Genomic DNA, 22,219 nt, shown 5'->3' on the forward strand with positions numbered 1-22,219 from the left:
CAGAGTGGAAAATGTCGAACATTTGCCAACGGTACATCAGGCGGCATTGCGAAGAGAAGGCTGGAGGGTCCTACATGAAGGTGTGTATTACTTTAATTTGACTCAAGAAAATGAAATATCTAATTATGGAATGAAGACCATATGAAAATATTCAAATAAATAAATAAGAACTATAAAACTTGGGTAGGTAAGTTTAAAGTCTAATGTATCTTAAAATTACTTTGTGGAGTAAATTATGAAAACAAAAAAACTTAATAAATTGCCTTATTCGAAAATTGAGGTCTCTTTACATTAATATTTGCGACCTTTCAACCAACAAACACTAAAAATACAGGGTGTAAACGGAACGCTCCCAAAAAATGTTAATTGTTTTTGGTTTTATAATTCTAATCGTTTTTGTTTCCGTGTTATTTATTCAGCCTTGAGCAGTTGATTACAACTATTATTACATTAAATAAACATTGAATTCATTAATTTTATCATCTCCTGTTTGCATCATTTGGAATCGTTCCGTTTGCACCCCGTATTAATTATTAGACTCCAAAGCTTCTCTATGAACCAGATACAACTGGATCCGTCGTATATTTCGTCTATCCGATAGCCGTCGCGTGCTCCTAGGCTATAACGCGAGCCCACTCAAGTTGTAGATGATTAAGTGCCCAGTTACGGGCAAAGGCTTTCTTTTTATTTAATCTTCGAGACGTTGATGTATAGGACTACGTGTTATGAAATGTGTTGCTTAATAACTTGTAAGGTAAGTAGTATGTTTATCTTTCAAGTTTTTGGATTAGGATTTATTTCATCAGAGAATGCTGTTAATCAGAACACAAGGTTAATCTTTCTCTTGGGTACCTGAGTACATACAAATGTTTGCATTTATGCCTTTTAGTTCACAATTGATTAGAAGGTTATACATATTTTGTACAACTTCATGTATTACTTTGTGTGTACCATGTATTTCCCAATTCTATATTGAAGAATACAAACTAGTCTAGACCATGCCTTCCATAAAATTAAACTAATAACACTATAGCTGTAAAAATCAGAGTAAGTTTCTCTGGGATTTCTGATTGCTCTTTTAAGGTAAAACAGTTATGAAATAGAAACATATCTTTTTACATATAATACTTAATTAATTTTATCTCTAAACACACCTATAAAACTCATTACATAAACAGTCATTAAGGTTCAATTTCCTATAAACAAGTCAGTCGCATCATTTCAATATGCTCGACATGCAGTGACCACAAGCAGAATCAATTCGTGGAATGCCATTTAATTTTTGCCCCCAGGCTTGCGATGTGGATGCATTTGACATTTCCCATTTCCCGGTTTAAAGTCCAGAGTGACCACCGGCCTTTGATGGGTGAAATGAACACGGCTATCATTTTGTTATGTCTGGTTTGGGAATAAATTGTTCGAATATTATTAATGTATTAGATTTTCTTTAATTTATAATTTTAGGTTTAATAGTTCTGGAATCTATATGTTTTGTTATTATTTTACGGAAGATATATATTATCATGTGCATTACGCAGATTGGTCATGGATTTTTTTAAAGTGCCTATTGAATTAGTTATAGCAACAACTTGTAGTAGTGAGGAATCAGGAAAAATAGACAGCCTATCATTGTTTAATTTTTAATTTGCTACTTTAATTTGGTGGTGGTATTTTTGGCTTTTCCACAATATTCTTTAATACTTTGAAAGTTCGAAAATAAGAAATTAAGCTTAAAGGAGTGTAGACAAATTCGAGGCGGACCAAATATCATATACTTAGTAGACATTATCATTACGATGTAAATCACAACCTATTTATAGACACAGCAAATGAACATTCATAGTAGGTACCATGCAAAACATGTTCCTACAAACAAAAGGTGTTCGATTAAAGTTGTCGAGTAGTGCAATGTTGTTCAATTTCCGATATCAGCGTGAAGCGGCGCCGCTCGTCCGCTGTTTCCTTTTGCGGGCTGTTATCTAGTAGGCTATGGTCTGGTTGTAGGCTCAGGCTATTGTGTATTGCAGTGGCTGTAGGAGTAAGTTGTACACAGGGTGTAGTATTGGAATATGATATGCATTATGGTGATCGTGGGATATTGAGCTGTCGTGTGTGATGTTTCTCGCATATAGTGTTGTCGGTTTGTAGGCTTTTTGAGAAGCGTGTGTGTATTGGTATGTTTTGCGGTTTAGAATTTACATGTAATATATACTACAAACATATATAATCTTACTCATGTTATAAATGAGAAAAGTTTGTGAGTTTTTGTTTATTTTTGTCAGTACATTAGGTACGTCAAAACGGCTGATCCAAGTGAAATTTTCATCTGGAATAGTCTGGTATAACACATAGGCTAATTTTTTCCACGGAAACGCGGGCGAAGTATAATAATAGAGACGACTTAGTTACTTTTTTTGTTAATGCTAAGTAACTAATTATTTTTTCTAGTTATATCATCACTGTCTGTTGTCTGTAGTAAATCCATAACTTTAGTTAACACTCATCTTTTATTAAATAATCGATACTCAATAAACTTTAAAGAAAATAAATAAACAAAACATGGCGACGGGCGGCAGAACAAAAACAGCTTAATTACAAGTTTCGCATTCGCTGTACAGGCGAGCAAAACAAAAGGGTCTCAAGAACAATCGGTGCTTTGGGGGAAACATAACAAATGGGAGAACAAATCAGGCGCTAGTAGGTATACTTTTGCTTAATAAGAAGAAAAAAAACAGTACAGTTATCCAGACTGAAAATTCCCCAACGACCCGACGCGATGAATCGCACAACTTTCTTCATTTGTCCCGAGGAAAAATAATATAATGTCTGTCGATGTAGAGACATAGGGATAAAAATATGAGATCTAAATTACTTATTTGAAAATATCTAATCAGAATATTTTCTTTTAGTGATAATTAGAGTATCTCAAAGTCAATGTACTTACTTAGCTTAAAAATATTCCACACGTGGGTTGTGTGAGTGAGGTTACCGAAGGTAAGCCCCCAAAAGGTCAGCAACGCAATTGTAACACATCTGGTGTTTCGGGTGTTCATGAGTGGCGGCTATTGCTTACCATCAGGTGATCCGTCTGTTCTTCTCATTTACCGGCTTAGTTATACCATAAAAAAAAACTTAATAGTAATTAGATCTTAAATTACACAAACTAGGTGTACGTCTACGTCATTTTCCATTAAGAAGCATAGATAAACTCATACTGTGTTAAATAGGGACTTTTAGAATTTCGTAAGTTGAATATTTGAACGCTGATGTTGAATAATTTGGATTACGAAATATTATACTTGACTACGGTTCCATCTCACACAACCTAATACTTTGTACTTTTTCTTCTTATTTTTGTTTCGTGTCAACGCTAGATAATTGACTTTTGACAACTTTTTAATGAGTTCTGTGATGTAGATAGCTGGTCCCTTGGGCATTTTTATTCCATATTTGTAATTTAAAAGTTTCTCCTTTGGGTTAAATAAATGAGAATGTTTGACCTTACGAGTTTTGTAATTACCACTTTCAAACATTGATGGACTAGAAATAGAGGGCGGAATATTATCTAATGTTTTTACATAATAATAGAAAAGTTATGAATTAGTTTTCTTCTTATGCAACTTTTTTATGGAATAAGCCGGTAAACGGGCAGACGGGTGGTAAGACATCTGAAACACCAGAGGCGTTACAAGTGCGTTACCAGCCTTTTGGGGGTTAGGAATTTAAGGATTGTTGGGGAATCAGGTTTGGGGTTAATGGATCTCCGGTAACCTCACTCATACAACAAAACATAACGCAAACGTTATTTCACGTCGGTTTTCCGGTGAGGCCGCTATCACTTCGGTCGATCCAGCCCATTCTGTCGAAGCATGGCTATTCTACTACTGTATCCCAACTCCATCTTATTTTACGACGTCAAAATTTTACCATCCCTACTAACTTGGGCCCTCTCAAAGTACATAAAGTAACTCGTTAAGAAATTACAAGTGTGTTTGTATAAAAAGTGTCATTTAACAGCAGCAGTAAGGATGTGCCATTATTCATATACCAGGCAGCAGGGGTGTTGAACGATGCCGTCTCCTCCTTCTGCGAAGCAGTCATGCTAGCTAAGGAGGAGGCGGGGCGCGTGAGAGAACAAACCTCCTCACGCCCCAGCCGTCGCGAAAGACACTCCGGGCGTAGGGGATCCCGAGACGATCTCCGGCCACCGTAAGTGCGGGCCTGCGGACGGCGAGCAAGGGTAGCTCACCGCCCGAACAGAACCAGACCCGTGCGTGCGGCGCGTCGCGTTCCGCGCGCGCCTCAAAGAGCCATCAGACCACCACAGATGGGGCCCAACAGGGCTGATGCCTGATCCGGAGCTGCGGACTACCTAGCGGGTTTACCGGGGCTCCGGCTCGAAAAGCAGGAGAAGGAACGGGGTGGTTTTTAGTCAGTAAGAGTCTGACACTCCCTCTCGCCTCGCCCAAGGCGAGAAAAGTCATTGGATGATTTTCCACCCTCAAAAAAAAAAAAAAAAAAAAGGGGTGTTGAACCGACTCCCTAGGGACGCGCGTTTTAATGTCCGCATTTGCATTTCGTAGCATATGCTAGGATCGTAGATGAAAATCTTTAGTGAGTTGTACTTGTAGGTAAGTTATATTTGTAGGTGACACTGTTATTTTGTTGTTAGCAGTAGACAAATGGTTAGATAAACGGTAATATTTTTAGATTTCGACCAATTTCTACTAATCTTATTTTATAAATTTCACATTGTCACACCACGTATGCATTAGATTTTCCATGTTATTCAAGCTGATTTTTCTATAGTCAGTAGTTTACCAATTAGATGCCACGATCATTAGTAATCGCAAGATCAGTTAAGCGGTTGAACCATTTTAATATGATTGTATTTCCACCTGTACCAAAAACTCATCTCACAATTTCCCATATACTACGATATGAAATATCATCAGAGCCATAACATTAAACGCTGGAAAGAAATAAAGAAGTTATAATAAGTCTAGCGGCCCCTCGCATAGCGGGACACTTCCAAACAATTAGAGAGCCTCGTTAGCTTTACGAGATATTTAGCGGGACCTTCCTACTTCACTGCATTTTATTAGTGTGCAGTACGTAACACAGTTTATTTTTCGCTGACAATGACTTTGGGGTGGATAATGGTGCCCAACACTACAGATATATAGAGCGTATTCCTTTTTGAAAGGTCAGCAACGTAACTGTGACTTTTCTGGTGTTGCGGGTGTCCACGAGCGATACTGATCGCTTACCATCTGGTAATCCGTGTGCTCGTTTGTCTCCAATTCCATGAAAAAAAAAGATACTCAGAGCAATAGTACCGAAATCTGGTGCCAATAATTATGCATTTTTTTTTATTATTGTGAATGAAAGTTTAAGACAAAGTTACGTGATAGAAAATTTTCCCCATTTTTTTTTTGTTTGATTCTTTCGCACAGATATTTATCGTTGTTTGATATTAGTTATATTATAAAGAAATACATCATGAATCTTTCATATTCGCGTCTAAATTAGCGTGTAGACTAAAACAATTCACGAATGTGTCACAAAATTAGTGGCGATAATGTTTTTCATTAAAATAAGCCATTACAGGGTTAGTCAGCTAGTTTATTAACCTAGATTTTATTCAATAACTGGAAAATCGTTTTTAGGTAAATTGCTTGACCTGGTTTTCCTTTTATACTGAAATAGATAGACCCATGGTACGCTTTGTGCAAATGAAGCGTTAATATAGCAAGTCATATAATTGATTAAGATAATTTGTAGCCAGGCGTGAGTTTCCATCTTAGTAATAATATATGTAGGCTTTGTAAAAGTAGATAAAGTAAAACTAAAAGTAGATAAAGGTACGTCTATTGAAACTAGACTTGGTTTTATTAAATTGTGACCGCCAAGCAAGATGTCTAAAAAACGGAGTAGTAACGGAGTAGAGACTAACGAGATGGCATCTCATTAGTTCTAGCTACATCTCCTCTTAATCAGTAATCAACTGAAGTATGTAGTCTACACTAATATTATAAAGAGGAAAACTTTGTTTTCTACACTTCTACACTAATATTATAAAGAGGAAAACTTTGTTTGTTTGGTTGTAATGAATAGGCTCAAAAACTACTGGACCGATTTTAAAAATTCTTTCACCATTCGAAAGCTACATTATCCACAAGTAACATAGGCTATATTTTATTTTGGAAAAAAATAGGGTTCCGTAAGATATTTGGATTTTTCGGACACAAACTGAAAAAAATCAACCAGAGAAGTTACTTATTTTGCGTACGCTGCCTAAACTACAAAAGATAGAACCATAAAATGTTATAATTAATTGTAGATCTTATAAATATCTACAAAAAAGTCCGCGACACACTATACCTATCTATGTCGAGTGAGGCACAATAACCACATTTTTATTTAAAAATCTTGAATTTTTTGGACTACATTTAAACGCGTTTATTTTACTCATGCTATTAATCCTTATCAAAATAAATTATTTCATCAATATGTACAGTTTATGTTGATAATATTTGGTCTTTGAATGATTAAAATTGGACGTTTGGTTTTGAAGTTGTGGGGAAATTAAAATATTACGATTTCTGCTGCACGGCCCGTTGCGAAGTGGATGTCGTCAAGGCCAGGGGTGCGCGTGCGGGAGAGGGGTGTTTAGATTTTGATGAAATTTGGTGCAGAGATAGAATAGACTCTGAAAAACAACATAAGCTATTGCTATATAGCTTTTTATTGTAAAATATAGGGGAGAGTGGGTAAAAATAGGGGATGAATGGTCATATGGAAATTCGTCATTTTTGAAGCTCTAACAGTGAAACTTTGTATTTAGACACGAATTTAATGGGGAACGAAAGAACACAGGCTACTTTTTATAGCGAATAAAAAGGGTAAAAGGCCTTTTAATTTTGACCACCAACCACGCGGACGAAGTCGCGGGCAAAAGCTAGTCGTAGATAAAATTATGGTATCAAAGTTGTGGTACAGAAATAAAATTTTATTTAATTTCCTTTAAACGTTTTCCTAGTATATGTAACAGAGATACTTCAATACAATATCTTCAAAGATCTCTGACAACCATGAAACTAATGAAATAGTTAAAGTTTACACTGGAGTTCCATGAAGTAAATGAATTTGAACACTAAGTGAGGAATTCTCTGGAGAACGTCAATCCGTGCAAATGAAGGCGCTTGTTCTCTTCATTATAATTAAACTAAGTACCTACATAGTTGAAGGGATTTTAACATCACGGTTGTTAGTTATTTCTCGTTAGGGTTTGTAGAGGAGCAAGAATCTATGTGCATCTGCATATGTATGTAGGTACAGTTCTTTTCTCTACTTCAGTCACATTAATGGCCCTTTTTTAACCGCCTTCCAAAAAAGGAGGAGGTTCTCAATTTTACGAGGTTGTGACACCGATTTCTAAACTAGTAGTAGGTAGACACAGGCAGTACAATGATAGTTATTTTTTTGTTTTTAGTTTTTGGAAGTCGGCTTTTTTAAACGTAATTTTTTTTTAGTAATCGATGGTCTTATGTTTAAAGTTTAATAATATAAATTTAGAATTTCTTAATAAAACATCTCCATAAAAAATCTTAATGGTAGTCGTAATTACAACCTGAGAGGTAATCAATTTAGTCAATTTATTTTATTTATCGATAACTTGCTGAAAACATTCTCAACTCATGAAGGAGCACCTAATTATGCTCATAAAATACCTAATCAATAATACATTACCGATCTAACGACCCATGTAATGCACCTCTTGACCCAGTTATTTTTGAAAACTAAAAGATAAATATCTGTATTTCCAATTCCGACCTTACCCCATCGTGATAAGGTTCCATAAAGTTTAGTAAATCGAGTACATGTTTGTGTTTCTTTTTATTGCTTAGCAACGGCCTTTACTTCAATGAAGCGGGAGGTCGATGACCTTTGTAGTACTTGATAGACAGGAAAATGATTGGAAACTCGAGTTTTCCTGCAACGTTGTAATTGTAGCACCTTTTGCATGCGACTTTGAGTTTTATACTAATGAGTGTTGTAGCATTTTTTATTGCACTTAATGATGAAGTTTACCTGGAAAAGTAAATATGGAAATGTTACTTGTTAATGACTATTACATATCCTTTATGAGTACTTATACGTTTTTTTTACGAGTTAGTAAAATATATCTTCTAATCATTGTGCTTAAGTGTTGTTTCATTTTCCTTCCTTCCTTGTACCATTACATTGTATCTTGAGTCACAAAATTTAATGTAATATATTTTAATCACCGTAAAACAGGGAAAGGACAGATAAAACCAGTGAAGTACATTTAAAAGGGTTTTTTATGCCGAATTAATGGAATTAGTGTCTCTTAGGTATGTAGCAAATTCGTCTTTCAGCTTTGAATTTCAGTCAATGTTTCGAGTTAGGAAAAAGTACCTTATATTCAGATTTTGGTTCCTAAAACGTGTTTATTCATATTCAAAAATTAAAACCAAAAGCCCGCAAACATTCGATCCGCGTATTATTGCGTAATAATTAACATAACATTATGATCATATTCATATGCAAATATTAATAATACGCCACGCTGCGTATCCCGAGGGATATCGTAACGTTGCCAGTCGAGATAATTACGCCAATTAACGCTTATTACGCCGCCGATTCCATTACCGGAGGGAATTTTAAAGAACTATTATAATTGGAATTCAATATTCTTTCATATCTTTTGGTTTGGTTTTCCTCTCTCATTATAAAATTGGTTTGAAAGTGACTGGAATGGGTATACTTTATTTTTACAGTTACAGTTTTTGGAATTGTTTTTTCCTTTACCTTTCGGAGCCATGTTTAGTTTAGGTATTAATAAAGCCTTCGCAAATCACACTCTTCACAAATAAAACTCTTAATCACCACCACATAATTATGACGTATCTTACTTCTTCTCGTAGTTAAGTACATACACATAATAATATTATCATGCCTTATACTCACCGGTCACGATAACAACAAAAACATCCTTGGCAATTTATTTAATTTTGCGCTTGCCAATTTTATGCTCTAGCGAAGTTGGTGCGTGAACTAAAAGCGGCTTACCTTTATGTCCAAGTACCCTCTGCGTCAAAATACACGCACTTGAAGGCATGCGCCATGACAGCCGGATGTGACGGTGTTTACACTGAAGACACGGGTAAACACAATGTTTTGTAGGTAGTATTTGTGTAGGTATTGGCCCTACTTGAATGTAGAAAGACTAGATTGTATTTTGTGTTAGGTAAAGTTAAAAATATTAAAGTAAAGTGTTGTTTTTTTTTATGAAAACTATTAAAGATAGACCCGCCTTATTGAGAGTCATTTAATGGTTAATTAACCCAGTCCTTAGCAATTGTTTTCGATTCAAAACCGGTACTAAGGAATAGCTTAAATAATCATTAAATGTCTCTGAGCGCGAGAGTCTTTCTTGCGCTGAAGTCACTTTGTCATATATAAAGAGTTTGGAAATCTAGATAACGTTCTGGTTTAACTCTATCTCGGTGTAAAGATGACATCTTAAATTCTTGCCGTTTTTTGGATCACACATTATTATTTGAACTTAATAACAACAAACTAAACCGAAGTATCTCCGTATATTCTAATGTTTATGACATCAACTTTTTGCTTCATCCTCGCTATAAAAATATACCACAAGAAAATACTGTGAAGGTTTTATTTTCATCTTAAACTAGATAGGCATTTGACCGCCTGATGGTAAGTGACGATGAGCCTGGTCACTCTGGTCATGAAGAGATTCAAGATATACTTAATGATCGGAAAACAAACCACTCAATAGAAATTGTAATTGTAAAACTGACTACTACAGGAGACTAAAGACACACATCGACACGTTTATTAATGGAAAACGTAGCTAAGTACTAAGTAGAGTAAAATAAAACAGAGTCAGCATAACATGGGGTGTCACGCGTCGATGCTCGCACCGCCAAGAGATTTTTATTTGACAAACTTTTTTCACAGCCACCCCGTCTGCCAACTAAGCATGTAGGTACCTAAGTTGGTGACATACTGCTTTTTGATTCGGAAAGCCTATTTTTTGTTGTTAAATTATGATTGATTTTTTTGGTTTACTCAAATACTAAATTTTGAACCTTGTGTTTTGTTCTGGCGACTTAAGTATTTAAAATTTTCTTATACAAAATATCTGAAATTGTACCTGTATGGATCTCTTCTTAGTATTGGTATAATTTTCTTCGCAATAAAATTAACATTTTATCGTGTGTAAAAATTTTCTATAACCTTTACAAGGCCGTATCTCAAGTGGAACAAACATGCAGGTTACGGCGTGAGAAAGATAATTTGAAAAAAAGAAAGGAATTGTAACTTTGTTGACTTTTTTTTAAATAATGAACTAAGTACATATTTAGAAAAAACGTAACGGAATGAAATGGAAATGACCATTCGCAGGTTGGTGTTATTTTAGCAATGGTTGTCCCAATATGATGAAAATCTTTATATATATAATTCTTCTGTAAGTGTGTATGTCACTGAACTTCTCTTAAACGAGTGGACCGATTTTGATGAAATTTTTTGTGTGTGTTCAAGGGGATCTGAGAATGGTTTAGATTCACAATTTTGTCCGCTGGGTAAATGTATTTTTAATTAATCAGACGTGTAGACAGGACAACGTCTGTCGGGTCCGCTAGTATCTTAATAAAATACGATTAGATCTGAATTTTACATTAATTTTGATATTTAAAAACGAGCTTCGCGAAGGTTTGCACAGTAATAAAATATATGTACCTATATATTCTGCGTACTACTCTGTGCGTCTGTATGTCACACATTAGAGCAAATATCTAAACCTAGAGGCCGTGGCGAATGAGGTTTAACTCATTTCCCGTACGTTTCCAATATGTGGGGCCGCATAGAAAATCGAACAAATCGGTCTTACTGAATAATCGGGATTATGTGCTATTACTGCGAAAATTTCAATTTCAGACCAGAATTAGGTATATGGTTACTGGGTATCATAAAACTATTTTTATGACTAGTTTCACTTTCTTAGAATTGAGTAGTACACATACACATACTTTTAATCTTGATGACTAAACAATATAATCTATTTTTTCACAAAACCCTCAATTATTATAAATATCAAACGTAAAGGCTTTAATTGCTAGAATAAAGCTCACTTAAAACCGTTTAATGCAAAATATATAATTTTATGTATTACCTGTTTACTTACCTGGTCTTTTTCGGGTTTACCTTTCATTTGAATGAAAATGTACTTTATATTCATGCATACTATGTATAGGTAGCTATATTTACTCTTTATTTATGTTATGTATTTCCTCTTTCCAGTTGCTGAACACGTTGTCATCGGATTTGGAGGATATGCTAACTGAACTGTATGAGGAGAATGTATCAAGGTGAGTGAGAATTACTTTATATGTATGTATGTTAGAGAAAAAAAGAATAACAATGTGTAAGGTGTATCACAGATTGGTATTGCATGTTTAGGTACTACAACGTACTTAAGAACTTTTATGCGGACCATTATCTTCTTCTTCTTCTTTAATGAAGGACAAGAAGTTTTGGCGACACATAAGTACTTAACATGACAAAAGATACATGACAGTCTCACATAGACGATCGACAAACAAATCAACGGATGACGTCATAAATCCTACGTCGGTTATGAAACATAACATGGATAGAACATGAATACATGATTATAACAGTTGGGCAGAAAGCCCGCCAGGCCCGATCACCTCGTCTAGTCCGAGGATCCACCTTTTCTTAGGGAACTATACTTACCATTTATCATTTATCATTTGCCGTATTGCTTAAAGAAGTACGTAATTAATTGCATACTTTTCTAGCAATGCATCATTGCAATATAAATGATACCACATTTATCATGTTCTCTGCTTCTTTTTCTTTACTGAGCAATCAAACAATTTTTCACCAATTATCCAGCAGTAATTGTAATCACACTTCAAAATCCAATTAATAAATCTAAAAGTAAAATAACTGTTAGAACATAAAAATGCTTTGTCAAACGATTTTCAACCTTACATAAAGCAAATAAGATTATAAAACGTTTTCCAGATCGTAATAAGTGTAGTGAAATCGTATTATGGGAACAGTGGCGCGCTTCGGCGGCGAATAAATCGAATTACATGCGGTCCTGACTTCGACTCTTGACTTGAGCGGTTCCTTTGATACTGAAACCCTTTTCAAATATTTATGAATACGTTAACGTATACGTACTTTTGGGACGAAATTTTGCCTTTCACGCCATTTTCATTTAGCTTCAATGAACGAAACTTAACTATAATTATGTTTCATTTTACATCGATTATAAATAAAGTGACATCGTTTTTTCATCTAAAAATATTGTAGTTTCAAATTTTGTATCAAGTTAACGAAAAAAACACGAGAAACATTTACCAACTTCATTCCTATGTAGATCTTATTTTAATTAAAAAACCTCTATTTAATGGCACACACAACCCTAGCTTATGAAAAAAAAAACGCATACACATTTCATTTTTTAAATAATCATTCAAAACGGCTAGTCCGCCAGACAGGATCAAACAGAGACGGCGTTGTTCCAAAATTAAATTAACAGTATGCTTTCAATTCCACGCACAGTTCAATCTAAAGCCCGGCCACAACTTTTTACTTTTGTTTCAAACCAGCCAATCCGTTGCGGTCTATTGTTTTACATACATTCGTAAACCGTTTACGACTGTTCGACGTTCAAAAAACGCAAAATGATATGTAAAGAAAAGATATATTGGTATTTGTCATCGAATTTACTTTTGAGATAAATGATAAATGATAAATGATAAATGATATTTATTTCTGTAAATAGGTCATAAAATAACACTTTTACACGTCAATATTTCAAATAGCTAGATGAGGCCGGCATTTCCTATCTGACTACTCTGAGAAGAAATGCCGAAACAAACTCAGAGGTCACAGTCTCTTTTAAAGTCCAGACAATGAAATAGAGGATAATGTGAGAGAGAGAAACAAATTGAAAATTCCAATTTTAATTTTCACAATTTTTCATTGCAATAATTTTAACAATCAACACACACGATTTTCCCTTTCCAATGTCATCAGTATTGTTTAAAGCGAGCCTGAAATATATTACTGGTATCAGTTTTAAAGCCAATAGCGTGTCCATGACAAATAAATCAACGAGAAACAAGATGAGGCCGGTATCGAAAGACCTACAAATCATCCAACTGGTGCTGACGTTAACTGAGAGCAGAGCGAAAAATAATATGAAATAACAATGGTTTTTCGTACGGCCGAAATATTGTTGAACATAAATAAACTAGGTAGAGACGTGTTGTATAAGATAATAGAGTTATCATGCTAGGTGGAGGAATAATTTTCTTAGGTACTTGTACAAAAGTGTTTGAAAGAAACATAATAATGCAATAGCTTGTTGAAGATATGAAGATGAGTCTCATTCCCTGGCAAAACTCATTTTGACTTTAAGACCTTTTGGTGTCGATTTTTTTTTTTTGTTAAAATTGCTTAAAACATGTTACAACATTTACTTTCTGGAATGCAAACGGATCTGAATTACCTTTAGATGCATTCGTGTCCTGCTTTAGACGGTGGTGAGTGCTTACCTGATGCACTGCACGCCTTATATGGTATGCATGAGAAATGTAAACAATTCAGAAGTTTTATTCAATTTCATTCTGTTTCACGACAAGTATTTTATTATGCTACGCTTCTTACTGCCGGAGATTTAAGTGTGGAACCACATATTTCACGCAAAACATACCGTTCGCACCTCAAGGGATACACATAAAATCCGCCCACTACGCAGATTTACCATATAAAAATCCACGATAGTCGTCCCAGCATCATCACATTATGCAACCGGTGTAAGATTATCATAAACGTATAATACACGCGGTGTTGTGCAGGAAAATAAGTCGCTTAGTGTTCCCTTGTATTTTATTCCAAGGTACATTTTACGTCATCCAAAAAATAAAATTGCTCGCCTATAAAACCATCCCCTTATTCTGAGATTAAAATAAACCCTTAAGTGGGAAAATAATTCATTATAACATTTGTTTAGGATGATACCTACAAATACAGTGGGTTTAATATTTGGTTTTATAAATGAAGCCTCGGGAAGCTATAGAACTCATTTGAACACTCGAAAAGTATCTTGTATGTAGATTCGGATAGATGAAAATATGAAACGTCAAAAACAACAAAACGTGCCCAAACCAGAAGCCCGAAGTTACGGACAAAGCATTATGAATAATGAAACACCCTCTGTACAAAGGTTCGGAGTAGGCACTACCTATGGATATAACCACAAAACTGGAAATTTTGCGGTGGGGTGTCGCAAGGAGAAAAAAACTGGAGCGCAAAGTGTTTTTTACGGCTTTAATACGAGTTTATTAAAATATTTAAAGCGAAACTTTAGCGAGAATTTCCCCGAAGACATCTCAAAAAGGTCCCCCGTCGTACCGATATGAAACTTTCAGGCTAGGTGTTGGAATGATAAATTAAAACGAGGAGAAAGAGCGTCGACATGTGTTAGTGTAATGAGATTTTTCGCTCCACCTCATAAATTATAGAAAAGTGATTTCTTCTTCTCTTTGATGGTAAGGGAAGGTGTTCATTTATCAAATCAAGCAACGTTTTACTACTCTAATTGAATTACGTAATCAAGTACATAAAACATAATATTCAGTCAATTTGCATGGAATAGGAATACATTTAAAATCATAAATATAAGACAGCAGCATTCACAAAGCGAAATTCCCCGTTCCGGCTATTCTCATTCAGTTTTATTGAAGGCGAATTAAATTTCAGAAATACTTTTCCAAAAATTGGTACGTATTCAAAAGCGTCCCTTTTCGAAGAACAATGGGGCTCGATTGGCGTTCGCGCGAAATTGTCTAGGGCCCCTAAATGGACTATTAGGCACAGACCTCGTCTGATTTTGGTGCGCTTGCAGAGAGCAACTGTGATTTAAGGAAGGGGACTGAACGAAGGGAGCCTGCATTCGTAGGGTAGATAGTATACGTGCTTCTGTGGCATAGGTGTGAATTTTACAATGTGAATAATAATAGTTCTAAGTGATATTTCTTATAATCGATGCAATCTTAAAACCGCATAGTTTTAATGGTGATGAAATGGCGCCCACGTGGGACTAAAGCATTTTGTCGAAAATCGTAGACATCAAAAAACGTCCGTTATAGTAATAATAATTTATTTCTGCATTTAAGTAATAAATGAAAATATTATCCGTAACGTCTGGAAACTTCAGATAATAAGCAATATTGTTGTCGGTAATATCTTATTGTACGATGAAGAGTCTGAGTTTCTCATATTTTCTCTTTGTACCGGCTAGACATTGTAGCGGAGGCCTTTTGTGGTTTTGAACTCGCCTGCACAGCACAGTACTGCGCTTTTAGTTCTTAAAACCACCCCCCGTATACCTTTATATAGGTTTCTCTTAGTGTTGTAGGAGTGTCGATGAATATATTTTCTGCAAATCCTTTTTTGGTGGATTACTTGTCTTATTACACACAAAATGCAAATACAAGTGTATTTGAATAAGCCTTAAGTTTTTATCAGTACATATGCGAGGCCATTTTACAATATAACTAATACCAAAACTGATTAAATGCAGTACTTTATTTAGTGATTTACTAACTTCTCAGATAACTTTCAAGTCTGTAAAGTTAGTAAAGTTACCGACAAAATTTTCTTGTTGACTAGTAGTCTTTATCGACATCGACGATTTGTCATAGGAAAGTACAACTCTCATCAAAATGGCAGTACTTTTGAGTGATTGCGAGCGAACTCCACAAACAATGCCCACACCGAGTCAATCTCGCAGTGAATGCACTATAGTTATATGGCTCAAGGATGGCGGGCTACCTATCGCAATATTCAGAGATAGTTGATGACAAAAATAAACTTTTAGCTGTAACAATGCCAAGGGAAATTACAGAAACATTTTACTGCTGGGAGTATTGTTGTTTCGAGGCGTACATTGTGGTATTTTTTTATAGTAGGGATCTGTGGTTAGGAAATATTGTTATGTGCTTTTTTTGTAACAGTTATTTTAATGGGTACCTACTATTCGAGAATTTCCTATTTATACTATACTTCCTATCCTTATCCTTTTAATGCAGTGACGTCACAAATTATTAATTGTAGTATTCTAATAAGATATTCATACAAAGCTCTTTGGAAACATGGACTTCGATTCAAGCTATGTATTTTAAACGTTTCTAGAGGTTCTAGTTCATTATTGTCTGTGCCAGCCCTATTGTTATACTCGTGTATGTAGGTACCTATAGTTGAAACCGCTATCAGTTTGTACGGAAGTCTGTGAATCAATAGTTACTGTTTCTGTTTACAGCACGCACATAACTGTTGTCATTGCAAACCGTTTTATTTGATGTTTGTTTTATATGGAGTTATTTTTTATTGAAAACAAATTAACGTTACAGGATATAGTTTCTTTTCTTCAAATAGTACGCTTCAGAAATTCAAATCCAATATTTTATTTAGTCTAGTTCATAAAATATTCTAATAATTTGGATTATGTTTTATGGGTGACTTTTTTGTGGTTGAACAAAAGTTAATATTACCCAATTATAATCCCAACATTGCGGTTAGGGGGGGAATACAGAAATTATTTCCAGATAAACGGTAGCCAACCGCCGGCTGTGCTAAATTAAATCGAACGACAGCCCTCGGATGGACAACCATTGGGCCGTTTACCCTACGTAATGGCGTCATCAAAATCTACGGCAAAAATGTGTTGCAAATGGCATTCGCAATGAGGTCATCAGCCGTTACTTATGTATTTTATTACATATTTATATAATGCAGCTTTATGGCTACATCGTTACTAGGGATATTGGGTTTGATCCCAGAGCCTGAACAAGGAATTTTAAAACTTACATACGATTGCATTATTTTTTAAGAGTTGTACGTACCTACCTACCTATAAGCCTGGCATGTTCGTGATTATAAACAAACTCTTTTTAATAAATAAATAGTAATAAAAAAAAAGAATTGCACGTAGAGGACTTGTAATTAACGAAGACTTGATTTTTACAAGCCTTTAAGTATTTTGTCTTACTTATTATTTCCCAAGGCTCCGTAGAGCTTTTTATGTTTTTATCTGTATTAGGTACAAACATTCTCCCATTGCTTTACCAACAAAAATACTTTTGGATTTCTAAACTTCACATTAAAGTGCACATTATCCTTATTAAAAGGTGTTTCCTGTACAGCACGTGTATCAGACAGGTGGACAGCAGAACACCAGGCTATTAGTATTCATGTTACTTACAATATCCGCAGGATGGGCAGATGTCAATAAAAATATATAACATCAGCTGATGAAGATACTACCGAACTCAATTGGACGGGTTATAATAGCAGGATTAAGTTTTTTTGAGTAAATAATTTAGTTTTGTATCTTGTACGGAATATTTTACAATCAGTATTTCTTATGCCCGGGCCACATTACCAGAATATGCCATTAATTATCGTGATAATGGGCATTGACGTTAAAACTTAATGTGGTTCCGCAGTTAATTAGGTATGAATTTTGATTGCTTTCATTACAACTAATTAGGAAATGATAATTTTGCATCCGTTCTTACTGTACCGATAACAAAATCTTGAGTAACATGACTGAAGAGACGATTTTGTTTTAAATTTGAACCCCTTCTTTTATGACCTTTATATGACTACCTTATTCTAAAACTAGAATCCTTTATGAAGTATAGAATAACACGTATTGACCATGTAAGCAGATACTTCTTGATATAATCCATATCCTAAGAAAACAAACACAATATCTGCTATGACATTTCATAACACTTTTCACAATTTACCGCATCTCAGTCCGGCCTTGACGCCACAAATATCATAAGAAATAAAACCAAGCGTTTACCACCCTGTATAAATATTACCCCAACTAAGTGTTACCAACCATTACTAGCGCCGAAGAAACAATAACTATAACAGTAATATTCGTCTAGCTTCACCCTGTTTGTTGAGTGAAGCCAATTCATGGAAACCAACTTTATTTTGCTGCTTCAAAACTAATGTTTGCACGATTTTAAACCTTGTTCTGTTGTAATAGGGGTGTGGAGGTAACGGTTTGTTTAGCAGATTATATTTGTAACAGTTTATTAGTCGGATACAGGCTGAGGTTTTGAAACGCTTCTGTCAATAAAGACGATTTTGTTTGACGTATCTATGATTGTAGAAAATTGTTTAGTTTTTTTTTTTTGTATAAAATGTTTTCCCATCCTAGGAATTCCTCATATACCCATTTCTTGGAATAGTATTAGTAGATCCCGTATAGGATATTGCTTGAACCACGTAGTTTCCGGAGGCATTTACTCACTTATGCGAAAAATTGCCTAAACCAAAATGAGAAAAAAGGAAAGATAAATAAAGAACATAAATAATATAAAAAAAAAACACTTGACATATTAAAATGAAGCGACAATGTTTACGCGAATGAGTAAGTTCGCTATTTATTCCTCCCACATGCTATAAATAAGGCGATGTTTCCCATAATAATCTCCACTTTATCAGTGAAAACAATGCACCAAAAATATACTCGGAGATATTTTTACGAGTCACACCAAATCCCTGTGGAATCCGTTGCTTCATCGTGCGTGAAGTATGGCAGATAGGGCCAACGTAAAGGTGGAGGCACACGGCTGGTCTGAAGGTGCTCGAAGAAATACATGAGCGTAATATGGCAATACAAATGAAAGGAAAATACAGATAAAAATATATTTAAAGTTAATTTTTATTAAAATCCTTGGTAGCAGATCATCTTATGGTAAGTAATCAATCAATCATCCAAGGACACTGGTAATACTACAGATACAAGTGTTTTGCCGAACTTTTGGGGATAGAAGATTTAAAAATTAAATATATTTCATTACCATATCAAATATATTATAATTTATTTCAAAGGAGAAGGATCATTTCTATTCTTCGCAGTTGTGTGAGCACCTTAACATTGTTCACACAGCCGTCAGTATAGGCAAAAACATTACCCTCTTTTGCGAACTAACAGATGTGTTTGAATAATTACTTCTGCATTAAGCTTCTTCTTCGTTCTTATAAAAAGGAACTTTTAGAAATTCTTTTATTTCATCTGCGGACTAGAAAAAAAACAGATGAATTTTAATATTAATGTAATTTTAAGTAAACCACCTCGCAAGAATGTAAAAACCACAATTTATGTTCTACGATTTTTCAAAATTAGATATAAGCAAAGTCAATCTCTAAGTTAAAACCTTTACTTCAATTAATCCTTAATTGGGCTTTTAATTGTCAAATTAAATTGTATGTCAGTCTGTCTGTCAGTGAATCTAGGTGTTTGTTCCAAAGTGTAGCTTCGAATGGAGAAGAAATAGCAAGAAACTCCATCGTTACTCTTTAAAAAAAGTAAATAATAAATGACTAAAAATTGTATACAATGACTAATTAGACATAGGTAGAAAAAGTTTTAAGTCTTAAAGAAAGAAAAGCTCTATATTCACATGATAAAATATTAACAATACAAAGACTTATCAGAAATTGGTACAAATCTTTGAAGTCTTAAAGAAAGAAAATCTTAATACTATACACATAATAAAATATTAACAAAACGACCCTAATGAATCGATCTACCCACTGATCCACGCATCCCGAATCAGGGTTTAATGATTAATTTAATATGATCTAACAGAGATTAATTTCAGTTGCTCAACGCCTCGGGTCTGCGGTCAGAGACACGACACATGCATCACGCTCTAAACACAATTAACGAGCCGGCTAGGGTTACCATTCATCTACGTTACACTGGAATTTGTCTTCATAACGATCATGAGGAAGTTTCTGCGATACTACGATATATCTTATTTTGCTAGGAGTTGATGTGATCGTTATTGAAGATGTCTAGTGAGAAATGTTGAGATTTTTTGGGGAATGATTTGAGAAAGTGTCCATAGTAGACAACGTGTTTGATAAAGAAGAAATGTAGACATTATTATGATTTATATTTTATCTTTTTTTTTTATAATGAGTTTTTGTCAAACAAGTATATGTCAACCCCATCATAACTTATAACAATATTAAATTCATTTGTTATATAAAAAAAACTAAACTGAATTATTATTATGATAGACATATTTTGAAAGACATGGCTTTTTATCACATTTTCGACGACAGTCGATGTCACATCCTAATTTTGTATTGTCTAGCCTAGCGTGTGTAAAATTCAATTACTTAAGCAGGCTCAGAATAATAAAAACCAAGACCTTTTCTAAAAAAATAAGAAAACTTTATTAAAAACAAGGTTAAGCTATAAACATGACCTTATTTCCATTGATTAGTTAATTCCATTTCAGAATCCAATCCAAATTCAAATTAAGTTTTTTAATAAAATTCGTTTTTTTTTCATTCCTCTTCGAACTGTATTTTCAATAGCATTTAAAAAGCTTTTATCGAGGCCTTATCTTTTCGTTTTTCGAAATTAAAAATAAACGAATTTAAAAATCTTTTTCAGCCAGTACTTTTTTCATTTTTTTTTTTTATTTGATGGTAGTCCTATGCAGAGTGGCCGTACCTTTCGACCAGGCTAGCTAATGTAAAAACCTCGTTTTGCCTCGAAGGCAGAAAAGGATTTGCGCGCTATATAGGTTTATAACTTTATATTTGGTTACTTTGTGTGTAATGGACTATGGAAACAACGTGTGGAAAATTTTGTAGGGCTTGTTAATTAAAGGGAAAAGGTTAAAATGTACTTAAACAATATTTGGTATATTAGACTCACAGCGTAAACAATAAATGTCAATTTTTTATTATAGGTACATTATAATAGCTACTTGTTTTATCTCTCGGCTTATTTACTTACTCATCCATGAGACCACGACCTCGTTTGATAAAATTAATAATATGAAAATGATCATTATGAATACTGCAATTTAATATACATGCTAGTACTATGTGGTTACAATAGGGATGATGACGGCGTATAAAAATGAAAAGTCCGTCCGTATTTTTTTATTTTATTTTGTCATATAAGAGAACAATACTTAGATTCAATACGAATCAAAGTTTAGGAGTGGGAAAAATACGTTCGTAAAAATTACTGAAAAATTACGTAAAAATGAATGAAATGTTAATAAATCTTAACCGTACTCTTCAATATTGTTAATAAAATTTGCCACACACATTTTCCTTCTTGTTTACCCAAAACCAACACAAACAAGAAATCTTGCATGCACATACAAAATACACAAGGCAATCAATATTTCACGACACACGTGCATTTTACACGGATCCCGAACATGATACAAAAACCGTAAATATAGAGAAAGTAGGAACATCGCTTGTTTTTATAACACAACAAAATTTACGCCGACCATTAAACCTTGTATTTACTCGAAGCTAAAACAGTTTCGTCGAAAAAGTCCATTAAACGTATGTTTTAGTGGATAAGTACAAAATTTTGTACGTGATGTTACGGTAAGCACCTTGGATCCCAGGAGTGAGGTATTATTATTTCATAGCGCCTGTACAAGGCATTAGCATAAAATATCTAAGTAGCACTCTGGAAATTGGAGCGGGAAGTTCGCATCGAGCTATGGCTATGATGGTTCTGAGTTATTTAGTATGAGCCTGGCTGTTTGAAGGCTATTTTATCAGACGATGGTTTTGAAAGGGTTGCCTTTAGGCTTTAATTTAAGGTAAAATACTGACTAACATTTTCGAAGTATCGAATAGTTAATGTGTATTTGTAAGTGCTTGTATCTGACGTGACAAAAGGACTATTTGATGATGTGAAGATGGGGCATACCTTTAAAGGGCACATAACGTTTTGAGAAGAACGGAGAATCTTCGTGCAGCTAAAAAAAAATATTTCTCTACAAATTTTTTCCTTGTGCACTTTTATGGTATATTGATACTTAATCTGCCTACTCTACACTTTTGTAAACAAAATATGTAGTATACAGATCCGTACCAGCCTTCTAAAACGGACTGAGGCCAAATGTTACTCCAACTGGTTACCAATACATTAATCGTTCCTTTCATGTTCATAGTAAATATACGTTTGAACATACACGTTCTAGGCTTTGCATGAAACATGTTCCCGCTGGCTACCCGCTGGTCATGTGTGTAACCTCTCTTATAG

The 22,219-nt window shown here is 34.5% G+C and overlaps 1 protein-coding gene across 1 annotated transcript in view; it reads left to right on the forward strand.

Moving 5' to 3' along the window:
* Positions 1-22,219, forward strand: part of LOC118267831 (protein sprint) — a 215,199-nt gene that overhangs the window by 19,177 nt on the left and 173,803 nt on the right. Inside the window, exons 2-3 of the mRNA XM_035582066.2 lie at positions 4-80; positions 11,356-11,423. Coding sequence (XP_035437959.2) covers positions 12-80; positions 11,356-11,423 — 137 coding nt within the window. The 5' untranslated portion in view covers positions 4-11. The remainder of the gene's footprint in view (positions 1-3; positions 81-11,355; positions 11,424-22,219) is intronic.

This window comes from Spodoptera frugiperda, chromosome 6 (genome assembly GCF_023101765.2).
Source record: "Spodoptera frugiperda isolate SF20-4 chromosome 6, AGI-APGP_CSIRO_Sfru_2.0, whole genome shotgun sequence".
NCBI classification, from domain to species: Eukaryota; Metazoa; Arthropoda; class Insecta; order Lepidoptera; family Noctuidae; genus Spodoptera; species Spodoptera frugiperda.